Below are 16,816 nucleotides of genomic sequence, written 5' to 3'. Positions count from 1 at the left end.
GCGCTCGCGTACACCTGATGAATGCACGGCCGTTCCCGGCGTTACTCCCCTTTCTACGTTTCTCCCCTTTTAGTTTCTCTCTCGGCCTTTATTTACCCTCCCTGTGAAATTAATCGTCGTCCGACTTACTTCCGGACGTCGACTTTCCTATATCCCCCTTCTCGTAACTCGTCTATAGATTTATTTATCGTGTAATTAATCGCACGTTTATCTAGGGTAAGAACCTAGTAATACGCTTTAAGGGTATCCTAATGGACGTTTGATGGGTCATTAGCTTGCGGTTTTCGTGCGTGGGTATCATTCTGGCGCCCCCGCTTTATTTACTAATGTAGGCTTTATTTCCGGATATTAAAAAATGATATAGGGCAACGTAATTCCATGTTTTTTAATATATGGTGAAAAGTCGCGTATTTTCTAGTACATAGTACATAGAATTTGAGTATATGGAACTCGAGTACACATGATACAATACAATGATACATATCTTTGTCTTGCGCCATTCTTAAGATAGAACCCTCTCGTACGTGAGACGGGTACCTGTGGAGGTATCGGATGATATCTGTGTTAAAAGGACGCGGGGGAGGGGGGGGGAGACAAAATTTCTCCCGTTTCTCCGCAAACGCAAACCGGGATGTGCCGTACCGGTTGTGCGGACATTACGTCACGCCGCCTTGCTCTCGCAGAAACTGCGCAAAACGGATGGACACGCGATGTCAGCCCCTAGAAAATTTACGTGCGTTTACAGCCGTGTTCCCGGACCACTCCTGGATTACATTCAGCACCTCTGCTGCGCTCGCCATAATTCAATCCCCGACCACGTTGGGATGTGCCCATGACAGGGCCACGGGTCATTCGCAAACGTAGGGTCAGCAGAGAGGAACGATAGTATTAGCGCGCACACATACACGCATACACACGCGCGCGCGCGCACACACACACACACACACACACACACACACACACACACACGCACGCACGCACATGTATGCATGAGGCTTGCGAGTGGAGAAGAGGTGTCGTTGCTTTTTACGAGCCACCAACTTCGGAACTGGGCCAACCGCGACCACGCGCGCCTCGCAACCATGGAGGGTCGCGGGGGGTTTTGAGTCGATTGGAATCCTCACAGCAGATGCACGGGAGGAGAGTCGCGTGGCGTTGTGCGTATCTTCGATCGAAGAGGATTATTGTCGATCCCACGCTTGCGTTCCGGATGCTGCGCGAATTCGTCGATACGCGAGTTTCGGTCGCGGGGAGGTAGGACGCGATATAGGTATGCGCCTCTCGCGCACGGATGGAATAACGAATCGCTGGCGGTACTTCCGAAGATACATCTCCGTGATGTACAACCCGTGTCGTGGTACGGGAACCAACGTTTCCCGACGTGTACATACGATGCTGCGGTGTTTTCCTCGCGTCTCCATCCGCGATCACCCAATTCCTCGGCGGTCTTCCATCCCTCTCCCTGTCCCGACCCTCATGCCTACCTACTTGGTGGGGGGAAATATTTGCGCAGTGACCTCCTATCGGAGGGATGGTTACCGAGATACTAGCGGAGTCACGGTCAAGACGTTGCCGATCGCCAATAAACAATCGCGTGAATGACTCCACAGGGGGTCCCTGAAGCTCAACGCGAATGGAAATTATGAACACTGTGTTGACTATAGACAAGCAAAAAACGAATAGGGCACGGGGAACGGAATTAGCGGAGGAGAGGAATCGCGTGAGGGTTAACGGAGAGAGGGGATACACAACGAGAGAACGGGGACAGCGAGTAGGGGTGGTACCGGGATGGAGCCTGCACGGAGGTTGCTGTCGACGCCCTGCCGCTGCTTCCTGGTTTCCCTATATTGATTTTCCACCGCGCGCGTGTGCTAGAAAGAGACGGAACGGAGCCGAGAAACGTTTCCCTACTGTGCGCACGTGTGTGTGTGTGTGTGTGTGTATGTGTGTCGCGCGTGAGCCCAGCATTTGTGAATGCGTGGGTGTGCGCGTGCGCCAGTGTGCGTGCACGCGCGCGCGGAACGGCCCGGGAGAGGGAAGCGGATTGGTACCCTAGGTGGGGGTCCGGGGGGCCCGCGTGCACTAGGAAGGAAGAGACATCAGGACCAGTGGGTTATACGGGCGGCGCGAAGGGGACGCGTTTGCGGAGAAGGTGGGGTCCACCTTTTGCACCTCCGCCGGCCATGCCAGCGTGGAAAGATGGGCACGATTATTCGACATCAAGGGGTCCACCCCTTCCGCTCCTTTCTGCTCCATTTGTACTTGATATATACCGGGGGATATATCCGTCTCTCTCCCTTCTCGTGCCCCGCCACGTTTGACCAAATAAGTGTCACGGCCGCTTCCTTTCATGACGACAGCGAAGGCCGCGCTTCCCTCGCGTTGGCGTAAATTTCAATAGTGGTCCGGGATGGGCAAGACGTGTGCGGATTATCATATGTTTCGAGAAATTTATTTATATCGCGTATATTAAGAAAACTGTTAGCGGTGGCGCTAATACGCGATATGAGATATACGTTTATCACAAATTATCCTAGACACGCCGAAGTATATTTCAGAAAATTCCCTAACAAATTCAGAATTGAATTCTTTTCTTAAATTTTTCTAATCCATCCTCGAAAGGTTTCATATTTATGTCTTAAGAATAGCTCAAGATTGCTCATAAATGAATATTTTCTAATGTCAGATACAGAATATTCATAGATAGGTATTGTAGACGTTTCTAAGATATCTCGTCGACTCGGCGATCTTAAGGAGCATTTGTTTGCGCGAATGGACATTTCTCCTGCACCGTACTACCGCCCGTTATTTTTCGTTATATCGCCCGTTCTTCTCAATTGGTCACCTTCAAAGATTCTCGGCTCTCCTCCGTTATCATGTCTCATCCTTTTCTTTTTCCCATAACTCCTTGTCTGCTTCCTTTACGAGACTAGGTGCACGAGAAGAAATCAGGGCAAAAGAATCGCTGCAAAAGGAAGATTTATTTGCTCGGATTACTCTTGATAAACACTTGTCAAACACCGTGAAAAAGAAACGTTTTACAGTGTATCCCAGTATGATTTAATTATTCGTAACTTTTATGCGACAAGCCAAACAGATAAATATTATATATTTTGTTTTTAACTTTAAATATCATCGTACTATTATTTAAGAACTATTTTTCATTGTTTGAAATAATTTATAAATACGCTGAAAATATTATTTATAACATCTTATAATCTTCCATTTTGCAGTAAAATTCGTGGAAAATCGTGTACTAACTGCACAATGGTTAATTAAACAATATTTGCAACTTGACAAATTACAATTCTTCTCTAAATATATAATGCTTATATATCGATAAAAAACAATGTTGAATGGACGTTTGGACTTAATCGTGGAGATTATTAATTTTTTGAGATCGACCTTTTCATTGAACTTTTCGCACGAGGAAGTCGACAATTTCACGGCGTGACGTCCGAAATAAAAAAGAGTCGTGTCAGGTTTTATCAAGCTTTTGCGTCGGAAAAGGCGGCGTTTCGGCCGCGCGATAGCCGAAATAAAGGAAGGGAAACGGATGTGCATTAAGGACGTGGCGCGACGACAGGGATGGACTTTTGAATATATCCCCGCTTTAACTGCACTCCCCGATTCGTTACAAGTGGCCTATTACGGGGCCTTTCTCTCGCCCGTCTTTTATCCCTGCACTTTCTTTCCCCTGCTGTTCGCGGATGGCATGCTTCTTTCTGGTAGATACTTCCTTCCACCGCCGAGAACGTTACTTCTCTTATCGTTTTTCAAGTTCTCCACTTCACTTGTCCTCTTTCCCAGAAGCTCCGCTGCTTTACGCGGTATTCCATCCAGTATTCCGCTCGCTCGCCACTAGAAGGCTTTTTTCTAACAGAAGTAAGCACCTTATCTCTCGAAATGGTTCATGGAGGAAATTGAAAAATTCAAAATTCATGAAGTTTTATGTGCGACTTTTTGTATATTATACCGGATGGAGAAAGAGAGAGAGAGAGAGAGAGGGGGGGGAGGGAGAGTTCTTGTCTCGCGTGAGACAATCGTCGTAATGGAAGCCCGAGTATTGTCCGCACGAAATTGTGAATTAAGCAAAGTAGATTAAGATTGCGCCACTGACGCATTTCAAGATTGAGATTTATAGACTTGAGAAAAGCCAGATTCTGCTTAGATATCATCTTTAGGGTACATAATTACAAAACTTATTTTACGAACTATACTAATTCATGTCTTTTATCTATCTGATAACTGCGAAAAATTTATCAGTATATATAAAAAAAAAAACGGTTTTTTTTCTCGTAAGATACGCAACAATTGAATTGTAAGAGCCATTACGAATATAAGATTCACGATCCTCTCGATATTTTCCAGGATCGTATGACGGCTAATGGGAACTCACCGTTAGACAACATGAGGACTTTGGAACACTATCTGAGCGACATTATGCGAGCTGGCGCAGCGGATACCCCGGAACATCTAAAAGGTATGTCCCACATCTTTCTATGCTGCGTGCAATTGAGACGATGTATAACGAGCGTGCAATATACCGCGAATCCTCGCAAAATAGCAAACCGCGTGTTAACACCGCCGTGAAGTCAGAAACGTGGAAAATCTCTTGCGTCGCAATTGCAGAGAGTTCTGTTCTCTTTCGGGTATACAACGTCCGGGAATGCATTAAGAATTCCATGAAATGTCTTGCGAGAATAGTTACACTCCCAGTGTAGCTTCTTACTCTAGATTTCTACCAATCTTATTCCTGAATTTACGACTTGATCTTGATGCATCAGATATATAAAGATGTTTTGATTAGTGGAAATTTTTAACTTTATTTATTTAAAAAAAAAGAGCAATTTGTACAATTCATACAAAATATTAATTAATATTAATTAATATTTTTGAGCATAGCAAACTGCGTGTAAATAATGAGCAAGAAAAATGGGACAACACGCGGAAAGCTACGTTATTAAACTTCACGTTCTAGAATAGAATAGGATAGAATCTCAATTGTAGATCTCTCTCAAATAATTTGATAAAAAACATAAAGTGACGTAAAACTTGGCTGGCTGCCACAAATTTTGTATTATTATTGTGCGATAACGTGACAGTGGCGAAAGCGAATACGTCTTTTAATTGGCAAATAGAACAAATTAAGAAGAACACGATTTACGGCGTATCGCCTCAATTTACTTCGCTCTATCGCACGTAGATTCCAATTATACATCGCATATGGCGATAAAATGTAGCGCGATGTCTTACTTATTTACGTCGACATAACACAACGTTTCGTGATCGTACACCGCTATATATATATATATTCAGCGAATCGATCCTCAAGTCGTAACGTTGCATTTAATGCACCGTTTGATTACGTCGCTTCGAGTCTACGTCTATCACATCGAGAGAGAGTGCACTCGAGGTCGATCGCCTCGATATGAATCCGCGTAAACGTGCGATATAATGATGCCATTGAAACTGAAGAGCAATTAACGCGCGAAACCGCGAGTACCGAAATTTGCTGGAAAATATTTTCTAGTGTTTATTTTGCGTTATTTTGCATTCCGCAAAATAATTTTAATCCTATTGCAAATTCATGTTTACGTTATCGCGTCCGATCTGTTTGCGGTTCGACCGAAGTATTGACAAGATGAACGACGATTTTACAACTTTTTTGAGGGAAAAATATTTCGTGATCTGATTGATTTGTTACGCAAATACCGTTTGCGAGATTACCGTTATATTACAACAGCGCAACAGCGATCTTTATATGAATGGATCTCCGGTTAGCTTACGGTTAAGACCGGGGAACCAATCGAACAACTAACCAAGCAACCCAACCCCGAATGATCACTCGACGCACCGCGTCGGAGCACTCTGCACCCTCCACTCGACGCGAGTCTACTCACTTTACGTTGGCACGTAGAGAGACCGACGCCATGCACAACTATGTGACGCGTATGTACGTATAGACGGACGGATGAACGGATGTACGTCGCGTTGAGAGGAGCGAGAGAGTGAAAGCCACGGAGGCAGGACGACACGCGTCTCGTCTGCGTCGTGCCTCCTCTACTCCGTTCGCTCCCCGTTTTCTTTTTTGCGCCTACCCGACCCGTCTGTCGGAAGAGGAAGAGAAAATGAAAGAAAGAGAGGGGGGAGAGAGAGAGAGAGAGAGAGAGAGAGAGAGAGCCGACAAACCCCTCAGACGAGCGTTCTCGCGCCTCGTAGTCAAGGGCAAGTGCCATCGCTGAGAGTCTACCTCGTCGGGCAGTTTCCGTGCGGCGAAACCGTACAACAACCCAGGGAGGGGGGGGGGAGGGAGGAAGGGAGAAAGAGGAAATGGACGAGGTCGGGGATTGGACAACCCGGCGCGAAAAATCTCGGATTTTTCCCTGGCGAACTTCAAACGAACCTACCTACCTACTTGATCCTGAAAGGGTTCGTCGTGATCATCACGAAAGTCTTCTTCGTCTCAAAGAGGTGGGCGATGGTGCAAATAGAGTCGCGCCGAGTTTAGCGGAATGTCTATAGTCCGGTGTCGTTGGGATTTATCGATCGCGCCGTGCTTCTAAAGAAGACAATGCGAGCACTGAGAATTGAGGTAGCTACTACCATCGACGGGTCATGAAGATGGTAACCTGGATTAGGATTGTACGAGGTGGTCGGGTATCTTTGTTCCTTGTGGGTTCATGGTGCATTACTGAAGTTGCTGGAAGTATTCAACAGGAAATTAGAACATTGTGATAAGGCGTTAATACATTCTCTCGTAATACTGTCGGAAAATTACGCCTCTAATGAGAATATTCTTATGGGATGACATAAAAGAAAAGCCTCTTTGAAAAATTACGAGGATTATGACTCTCATTCGTTTCTTTCCATTATTTTTTGTCATTGTAACGCTAATGAACTTCGTTCATTATATTTCGTTTGTCTCTCAAAAATTGCTTTTAGATTACATTGCGTTATCGAAAGTGTGGAAAGAGGAACATAATTTTAGATACGTTCAGTAGACTGACACCGTCATTGTTTCGTATAATTATGTTGAAAATTGTCGGGATGAGAGAGGGAGAGAGAAAGATGTCGGCGATCGTCGTGGCGAGGTTCTTTTGTCTTAATCCACCGTGCGCCTCAGCCGCAATTAAAATCTGATCCGTTGAAGAATAGAGTTAAATAATGATGTAATATATAATATAGAAAATGAACCCGCGTCGATGGCAGCAAGATGTGTCAATATCTCACAAAAGAGGAAGATGCGTAGAAGAAAATGAGCGACAACACTTAAGAGGGTGGATGACAGAGGAAATGATTGATGAGAGGAAGACTTATGAAGAGATGCGATCTTACAAAAAGATATATCATTTTCTACAAATAGATTTCTCTCTAAAAAATCCTCTTGGGATTTTACAAAAGTACCAGTTACAGAAGATTTTTATTATTGTATTATTTTATTTTTGCTACTAGTCCAAATTTTAGAAGCACTTATAAAAATATGGCAAATAGAAAATGTGCTTTTTTTTATAGCAAATATTAATGATGCAATAATGATAATCAAATTTATTACAACAATATTTAAAAATGTTATCTAACTTTGAACCAAAATATTTAAATAGTATAGAGAGTTTCCATATGTCAAGAATTTTAGGAATTAATGGTTGCTTTACCGTAATTTGTGCAGAAATGCGAAGAAATCAGGTTCGAATATCGTTTCTGGATTATAAAGTTTCAGATTCTCAAAGTTTATCGACGTTCGCTGTACGATATGTCTCTCTATTAGGAGGAAAACTTCACGAAGTTTTGCGGTAGGGCCAGGCATAGCGAGTCGCCTGGTTTCCTGCGGAAATGATTACGCGAACGAACTAACCGAGATTATACCCGGATTTTCTAAAAACTTGACCTACTGCCATGGTGCTAAAGTGGTACGAAGATATTTTTCGAGATCGCATCGCGACAAGTATGCCCACTCAGCGCCGCTTCACAATGCCCCTGAGAAGAGAGCTTTTTGCTAAGAGAAAAAGCTATTCTAACTACGAAGTCAGCTTAGTTCGCGCCCTCCTTTCATTCCGAACTTTCCGTGTGGAAAATAGCACTTTAAATTTCTAATCTATCTTAGAACTTTTATCTCTGACGTCACACCTTTTTCTTGGCCATCATTATCTAATAGCCAAAGGATTTTAAACTTATTACTTATTAAAGTTTTGTTCCTTTCACGCGCGCACATCTTTTTTTATCTATTAAAATATTATGACATGCCCACCGATATACAATAACAGGAGCTCGTTATAGACAATGGCGTTTAGAAGGGGGTTTGGATCAATTTATCTTCCTCCTTTAATGAATGTATTTTCATTCATGGTTATGCGCGCGCGAATCACCTACGGCCATTCTGAATAAACGGCGATGTGAGGCGTTTAATATACTCGTTTCGCATGTCCTTGAACAGCGCTGGCTTTATAATTTCATTTTCTGACCTATATGTGACTGTCATGTAATCAGCTAGTAACGCGTCGGGATTCGTGGAGGGTGGTTTTAACGCGTTCTCCAGCTACCTAGGGTTTCATTGGATCATGTATTCTATCCCCTGCGTTTCCTCTCTGTCTCGCTTTCTCTTCCCCCTCACTCTCTCTCTCTCTCTCTCTCTCTCTCTCTCTCTCTCTCTCTCTCTCTCTCTCTCTCTCTCTCTCTCTCTCTCTCCCGTTATTTCTCTCCTTCCGACATTCCACCCTCGCTTCTCCTCGAATCGTACATAAGCGTGTACATATAATTGAAAAACTGAATGGATAACGAGAGTGTACGCGCACACATACAGATCTGCCGACCTTGAGAGAATAACAATTGAGGCATGTCTGCGTATTCCGCGCTTTCAAATTAAACGTAAAGTTCTTCTTAATTGGCGAAAAACATTTCGCGAGTACTGTACTGCTTTGTGAGGAAACTATACCGTAGGTCTCTGGATCCTCCAAACGTGCGAAATACGGTGTATTTGTTCTGAAATCGAAATCTCACGGCGACGGCAAAGACGGCTCCGTTTAATCCTATTTTCTTATTTACATTGAACATATTATGCGACACGCTGTATAAATAAAACGTAGAATCAGACTTCTATATTTAATCGTCGAATGTGCGAGAGCGTGATAATAATTTTCAATGAATCAGCAGCACTAGTCTAAAAATATGTTAGCGTTCAAATATATTTCGCTACGTTGACGTAAAAAGAGAGAGAGAGAAAGAGAGAGAGAGAGAGAGACCGCATTCTGCAGATTTGAATTCGCGATACACAAAAGAATTTTTCCTCGTAATTCTACATCGGCGCGTGTAGAATCTCTTGGCGCGATCGGCTTTCAAAAATAATCTGATATCTATAGGAAATTAGACCCGTAGGGCACATCGTCGTACGTACGTACGTACGTACGTACCGCCGTTCTGTCAGCACGTGCTCCAATGTGCGTCTTTATCGATTTTTACAAAGTTCGACTGGGTTCTAAGAACACGCAGATCGCGGAAGGTAGAAACGCGAAGAGTCAATGAACCCCGTCCCTACGATCCACTATAAACTCGGTGCGCGATTTTATTGATTTTTCACAATCCGACGCGCTGCTTTTGCAGTTAACGGAAGTGACTGCGCGCCCTTCTGCCGCTGCCTTCCTCTTTTCTTTGAATTTAAGGCGAGAAACCTGCTGGAGAAAGAATCGCAGAGCCAATGAACTTTCCTTAATGAAATACTTCTGCTGAAAGAAAAGAGCAATCGTTATCAGATATATGCTTAACATTAAGTATTATTTGACAAGCTTTCTTTATCATAAACATTCTTATCCTTCACGCTGTCAATCTTGATGGATAAAACTTTAAAGGGATCTCAAAGGTAAGATTTTTATTCGTTTTCCATTTTTCACTCGTCGAAAGTGTATTAACCTCGGAGTCGATATTTTCCCGGAAAATAATTACGCGATTCTTTTATATTCTTCTCGAGGCGACTCGAGCCTCTTTCTATAGGGTGGAAAAGGAGAATCGCGGATTGGGGTCGCGCGGCCGTTTCATCGGCAGATCCACGGTGTGCCTGTCACGAGGTGGCGCCATCCAGATACGATATTGGCAGAGATTATATGAGGATGCGAACTATCGATCGTAGTCGATATGAGAAAACTTGGCGGAAGGACGCTAAGATAATAGCCGCGCCGCGGCCGGTTTAATAGGGCCGATCGGTACCTGGTCTCTCTCCCTCTCTCTCTCTCCAGTTTTTCTTTCAGTCTTCGAATTCTCGTTACTCTTCTTCTTGTCGGAAAAGCGAAAATATTGGATCAGTTTGTACAACGTCGTGCGGGTCCTCCTTTTACAGATTCCGCCCGTCAGCTTCCTTCCTCTGAGAGCGCTGAGAACAGCACCTTCTTTTCCTCCAAGGAAAATTATGTGATTTTTCAAATTTATAGTTGATACGTTTTAGATTCCTCGCATAAATTTCCTTAACATTTGTAATATACATATATATATATATATATATATTTGATATAAGATTTTAAGAGTTGCGCAATTCTAAATTCAATTCCAGCTCACAGAAAATTCTCGTCTTTTTACATTACAACTTTTTGAGAAAAACTATCAAGATCATTTGTTATTTTTTTTTTTTCTATTTGAACAAATGGTAATTTCTTTATTTTCATATTGATTATTGATTTCTTAATTTTTCGAATAACATTAATAGTTCAGTAATGATTTTAAAATAATTTTTCCGCGTCGTAAAAACAAAGGTATCATAACTTGTTCCGCGACACAAAAGAATGCTTTATTACGACGATATGATAATATCTTCCGTAAGCCTCTCAGGTAGATAAAGCGAAGAGCCATCTGCCATCTTAATATGTGTTTTCGGTTTCGGCTCTCTTAAACTGTCGAAGATCACGTTAAGATAAATTGGTATGCTCGAGAAATAAAATTAACAAATATTTTAACCTTCTCTTTCTCGAAAATTGATTGATTTTATCATAGTGCCTAACGTAATGACCAGACCATAGCTACATCTGAATGACTATTCAAAACTTGGTCACGTTAGTCTACTCAGATCTTATCGCTCGTCCGCTTCGCACATATCATGCGTTATTATCAGACATTACCTCACTTTCTTAAGACTATTATCGGGCAAAGTTTGTTTGATACGTCTAACTGCAAATTCTAAAAGGGTTAAATGATACTTAGACACGCTGGACGTTAAACTTGTATATTCAGTCTTTATTAACAATGTCACGCCTCATATTGCTTAATGACTCGGTTTATAATTTAATTATTAATATTGATTTTTAGTTTTTATTTATTACCTCATTTTTATAGATTATTTCTCATATCCTTATTTATCTATATATAATTTTATTTGTCAAAAGTATATGTTTTATTATTTATTTAAAGCAAAATAATGAAACACGTAATCGTAGAAGTAAGCTGGCATACCGTACGTCGCCATATCAACATGTGATTAGATCACATCGTGGAATCTCACTTTAAATATGATTTATACCAACCAAGTATTCGCGTTATCACGATTAGAGTGCCACCTCCAAATTGAATAAGATAAAATCGCGAAAATGCCACCGTCGAATAAAGCTATGGATTTAAAAAGAAAAAAAAAAAAAAAATTCAGCGACATTTTGCACATTGAATTAACGCGTCTTGTTCGATTTTTCTCGTTTTGAGAAACACGAAATCTGCTCTCCTTAAAATGCGGAACGGTCTCAAGCAGTTCAATAACCCGTTCCCGTTCATTTGTCACCCCTCGGGCATTATTCCTGGAGGAGTCTTTTATCACCAGAACGGCGTCATGCTTTTTCGGCGGTGACTTTTTGTACATCGTGCCTGGATCTTGCGATCTGGGAACGTGAGATAGCGTTCGCGATCGCGATCGCGATCTCGGGAGCGGAATATCGATCCGAGAGATGCTGGAGCTGTGCTCCGAGAGGAAGATTAGCAGTCGCGCGAGGGTGCGCGGTCAGGTTGCCTCTTACCAGGAGCCCGGGCTTCTTGCTATTTGCGTGTTCTCGACTATCGACCGAGGTGCAGGTGGCTTCCAGGTGATCGACGAGCCAGAAAGGAGAAATGCTGCCATCTCTGAGAAACTACCGAAAGGTGACACGATCGTTCGATGCTTTTAATTAAATGTACTTTCGCAAAGCGAGAGAGATTATAAGAAACGAGCCCCCACCGACCGTTTACTGTTTTCCCCCCGTGAAATTTCCTCCCAGCGCGAAGAACGCTCGGTCGTCATTCCTCTCCACCATACATAAAAACAGAACGAGATGAGTTGCGAAACGGAAAAAACTGAAGATTTCATAAATGTAAGGTAATAAAAAGATTTCAGTATTGGTGTCTTAAAAAGATCCTCGCGCGCGGCGATATGAGATGACGTTTTCCGACGCGAAATATTAGATTATGCAAGAGCGCTAATGAGAGCGCCTTTGTTTTGCGCTTTTCTTTCGCGTATTCTTTTCGCGAATTCACACGTACAGCGGCTCCTCTCACGCAAAATGGAACAAGGGCTGATTTAGAGCTGGATGTAGTTGGCAGTGCGCCTATTGACCGAATGCCACCGTCAGCCGCATTGCAGTGACCTGCGACAACGTGCCCTAAAAATCGTATCGAAGAAAGAGAATGCGATCGATGATTTTATAAACATTGTTTACATCGCCGGATATTTTAAATACGTTATATTAGAAAAGTTACATAAATTGAACGTTTAATTGGTAATGATGTTTGATAATAATAGCTCTAATAATAATAGCTATATTATTGTACAAATCATCATGTGAGTCTAATTTAAAAATTAAACAATTAATTTTGCATTGGTGACGCATCATATGTTACAGTGACGTACATAGGTAGGCCTATTGTTTTCTACGCTCTTATATTTGTTGACACAAAACAAATCTTGAATAATTTTCAATTTTTTTGTACTAAAAATTTTTAATATTATTAAAGTGATATTTATCGTTATTTACAGTGTACTCAATCAAAAATATTCCGAGAAAATGAAAGAAATTCATCGTGTTGAGGGAAACAAGGCGCGTTCATCATTCGCGTCACTCGATGAATGTGTTTTTCGAACAAATTATAAACAAACATTTGACAGTATCCGGAAAGTCCTTTGTGCCTTTTGCCCCGCGTCATTAACGACGTACATTTAAGCCGTTATGTAGCCCGCCATCGAAACAAAGCTCCGCAAATACCCCGGAGGACAAAAGCACCTCGCATCAAAGAGTAAAAAAGAAAGGGGGTGAAAGAATGAGTGGGAGGAAGGGCGGAGGTAGAGGCAAGAATGGATGACAAGCGCCGGACAAACGAACGACGCACACATGAACGAGATGCGAGATTCTTCGGGGGTGACGGAAAGCCCTTTTCTCGCGGTGCTACCAAGGTCAAGTTTGAGTCCCTAGACGATGTTTGCGATTTTCCGCCTATTATTTCGTGTATTCCGCGCGCTGGCACGTCTGTGCGCATTCCTTCATCTTTGCATAACTCGCCAAATCATTTGAATCTCCTCGCTGTTAAATATTCCGCAAGAAACTCTGAGCAGCAAACGCGCCAGTTTGCGAAATCCGTCCCAGAGACGAACGAAACTCGTTGTCTCCCGCTCTCCCCAAACTCCGTACGATTTGTTTTCGCGTATTATTTACGAGTGCGCTAACACGGCCGCAATCGCAATCGCGGCGAATTAACGCTAACGACGTTATGCCCTTATTATACGCGGCTCGTAATAATCGGCGGGTCAAACGCTCGGTTGAAAGTCACGACACGGCTTATTCTCTCTCGAGAGAGAGAGTTTCTCGACCCGTTCGAGGAGACCACAACGTTTATTTCCGCGGTCCTGCAAAACCGCAGTAGAATAGCGTTTGAATTTGCACGAGTCGCAATCGGCGGAACACGAATATATAGTTATGACTTTTTTTTAATGGATTATAATTCGCGCTTACCTCTTCGCTTATCTTAATAATTTTCGAAAATTAATTTTCGAAATATATGTCGCATTCCTATGTACCAGTGACGCTAGAAAACAGCTTGGTAATTAATAAATAAAACTTGAACTTTAAAAATCTTAAAAGTACAATGTATGTATGTCTAGGCTATTTTATTTCATAATTTTCCTAATTTTTATAGAGTTGATGTCTTTACATAGTTCCACAAGATTTTTACGGAATCTTGTGTATTGTTAACATTAGTCTAATGTAACACTGTTGCATGTGACGTTAATTGTAAGTGCGAGCGATAAAGTATTTTATTCTGTGCTAAATCGATGTGTATTTTACGAGGAAGACGATCGAAGAGCAAAGCAAACTGGGTGATTGGCGAACGCTGAGGTTTCAAAGCCGTGCCCGATTAATTGATACTTAATCGTTCGATTACGCGAAAGAGCCGTTCTACCTCGGGCTCTCTAGCGCAGCGGATTCATTAGGGAAATTAATAAGCAGCGTCCTCGACGCCGCGCATTTGCAAATAGCTTCTTTCCCCAGGCACCCTGCGTCGCAATCGAATGCCCGGCGGGATCGATCTCTCGACCGTTCGCCGTGAGCTGAATCGATATTGGAACGTTCAAACACTATAAAAACACGCAGACTACATCGTTACAGTAATACACGTAAAAGATTTACAGTGATTGTCAATAACGTTTTTAATATGGAGCAAGATTTTGTGCATTTAGAAAAAAAGAACATCGAAAAACTTTGGGGGGAAGGAGATTCCAATATATTTAAAAGTGGGAAATTTATAAATATACTTGTAAATTAGAATTTGTGAATTGGAACAATATTAATATCTAAAAAAATAAATATTACAGCACGCATAATTAAATTATGCAATTATATTTTGTTATTACACTTATTACTGAAAGAGATATTAAATTCTAATATATAAAAGAGATATGTAACTTTACATAAAAATGAAAATAAAATTGTTATTTATATATATAGATTATTATACACATGATAATTTATATTATAATTATTTCTAAATAATTTTTGATATATTAAATATATAGCGAGATAATCTTATACTTTTTACGGCGGATGCCGTAAGCTCTTGTTACATTTTTTTCTCTTCAATGTACTAGACTCGGGGAAGATTACATAAAACAATCGAGGCAAAGAAAAGCGAAAATAAAAATACTCCACGTTACAAACCTTTAAGATTCTCACTATGTCAATCTTACGATAGTATCTGATGTTGCGGCGAAAACGTAAACGAGAGAATCACAGAGTGTTCCATCTAATCGAGGTGCAATTAAGACTTTTTTTGCTGTTTTTTCCGAACGCTTTCTCTTCTTCCTTCCATACCACTCTGTTTCCTATATCGCATTTCGGCCTCTTCCAATTCTACCCCTCATTCTTCCCCTTCTGTATCACTTGGAGTCGATTCCTTCGTGAGCAAGTATTTTCTTTTTCTTTTAGGTCATCGCTTGAAATTATCCCAGGCGTCTTTAATTGTATTTTCTTTCGTTGTTAGCAATCTACCTTTTCGTTTCCAATTGTCTTTCCTCTTTTTCATTCGCGATTCTTTTTCCATCATTTCCTGTCGCCAGTCTCGATATTTCCAGAGTCTACTGATAAAGCCTTAATGCGCTTACATTAAATTACATTTTACCTTGCATTTTCTTAATTTATAATATTGGCAAGAAATTTTCCGCAATTGTGTCTCTCATCAGATATACATAAAATAACTGGAATTAATGTCCCGGATTCCTTGTATAAATCTTGTTTCTTTGCAGTTTCGATTTTTTTAAACATATTTAATCATATTTTTAAATAAGTTTAATTAAATGTGTTCTTAATATATTTTTTTATGATGTAGCCATCTTTATTTTTTTTATTTAAAATTTTCTACAATGTCCCTGTGCGAAGGTTGTATAGGATTTAAGACTATATTTGGGTATTCCATCTTATTTCAACGGTGTTATTCCGTTATCACACTTGCATGAAACTTGAAACGCTATCAAAGCGATACCGTGCAACCTTAGAATAATAGAGTGCTGCATTGGCAAGTAGCTCGCACGGCACGCGTGTAATTACGCGTAAAAAGGGAGTTATAAATTTATCAAGAAGAAGAAAGAAGCAAGAATGTACGGTGAAGAAGAGGGAAGGGAGGGGGGGGGTATCTCGGCAAAAGGCAAGAAAGTAGAAACGCGGTGGTAAGAAAGCAGCGATAGCTGGAGGAAACGGGACGAGTGGCGCGGCGGGGGAGGGATATTTTCAGCGATATCGAGGTCAGCGTGAGATGCGCGATTAAGTTAGGGCCGTAGAGTGGCTCGGTAGGCTGTAGATTCCCTCATCAATCACCCCGGCCCCCCCCTCCCGCTTCACCCCCCCCCCCCCTCTTTTCCATGCCCAACACCATAGACCAGATCCATCAACGGCGTCATTTGCGCGTATCTAGGGGTGGATCCGACCGTCGGCATAGGGTATAGGACATTGACCCCCCTTGCCATGGCTTCCCCTTCCCCTTTCTGCTTCGGTCCCCCCTCCGGGGTACTGCTTTAAGGCCGTTTATCGCCCTCACAGTTACGCCGGGGCCGCAAGAATGGCCGTCTTCGGGCACAGTCAAGTTTTGTGCGCCTCCAGAGAAATTAGCCAGCCGGCAGTCACATAACATGCGAGCGTCGCACAAGAACTATATAAAGGCCGAAACGCAATGAAACATAAAAGGGCGATATAAAGAAATAGGGGATAAAGCTTAATGTTATCAGCACTTCTTGCCATTTATAGAGTATTGCGAATTTTTTTTTGTACACATTTTATTACATCTAAATTTGGAATCTAAATAGACGCGTCCTTCTCGTCTTAATTCGAACGACAAC

At 41.9% G+C, this 16,816-nt stretch overlaps 1 protein-coding gene and 1 long non-coding RNA gene across 2 annotated transcripts in view; both read left to right on the top strand.

The window, feature by feature from the left end:
* orb2 (cytoplasmic polyadenylation element-binding protein orb2) overlaps positions 1-16,816 on the top strand; it is a 135,031-nt gene that overhangs the window by 12,401 nt on the left and 105,814 nt on the right. Inside the window, exon 2 of the mRNA XM_089085342.1 lies at positions 4,372-4,483. Within this exon, the coding sequence (XP_088941468.1) occupies positions 4,372-4,483 (112 nt within the window). The remainder of the gene's footprint in view (positions 1-4,371; positions 4,484-16,816) is intronic.
* On the top strand, positions 8,601-15,116 carry LOC148937988 (uncharacterized). The gene is made up of 2 exons (XR_016141408.1): positions 8,601-12,102; positions 12,974-15,116. It is a non-coding gene; the product is annotated as an uncharacterized LOC148937988 (long non-coding RNA).

This window comes from Pogonomyrmex barbatus, unplaced genomic scaffold, assembly GCF_055798465.1.
Source record: "Pogonomyrmex barbatus isolate J1 unplaced genomic scaffold, ASM5579846v1 scaffold1, whole genome shotgun sequence".
Lineage (NCBI taxonomy): Eukaryota > Metazoa > Arthropoda > Insecta > Hymenoptera > Formicidae > Pogonomyrmex > Pogonomyrmex barbatus.
This window is presented reverse-complemented; position numbering and strand designations above follow the sequence as displayed.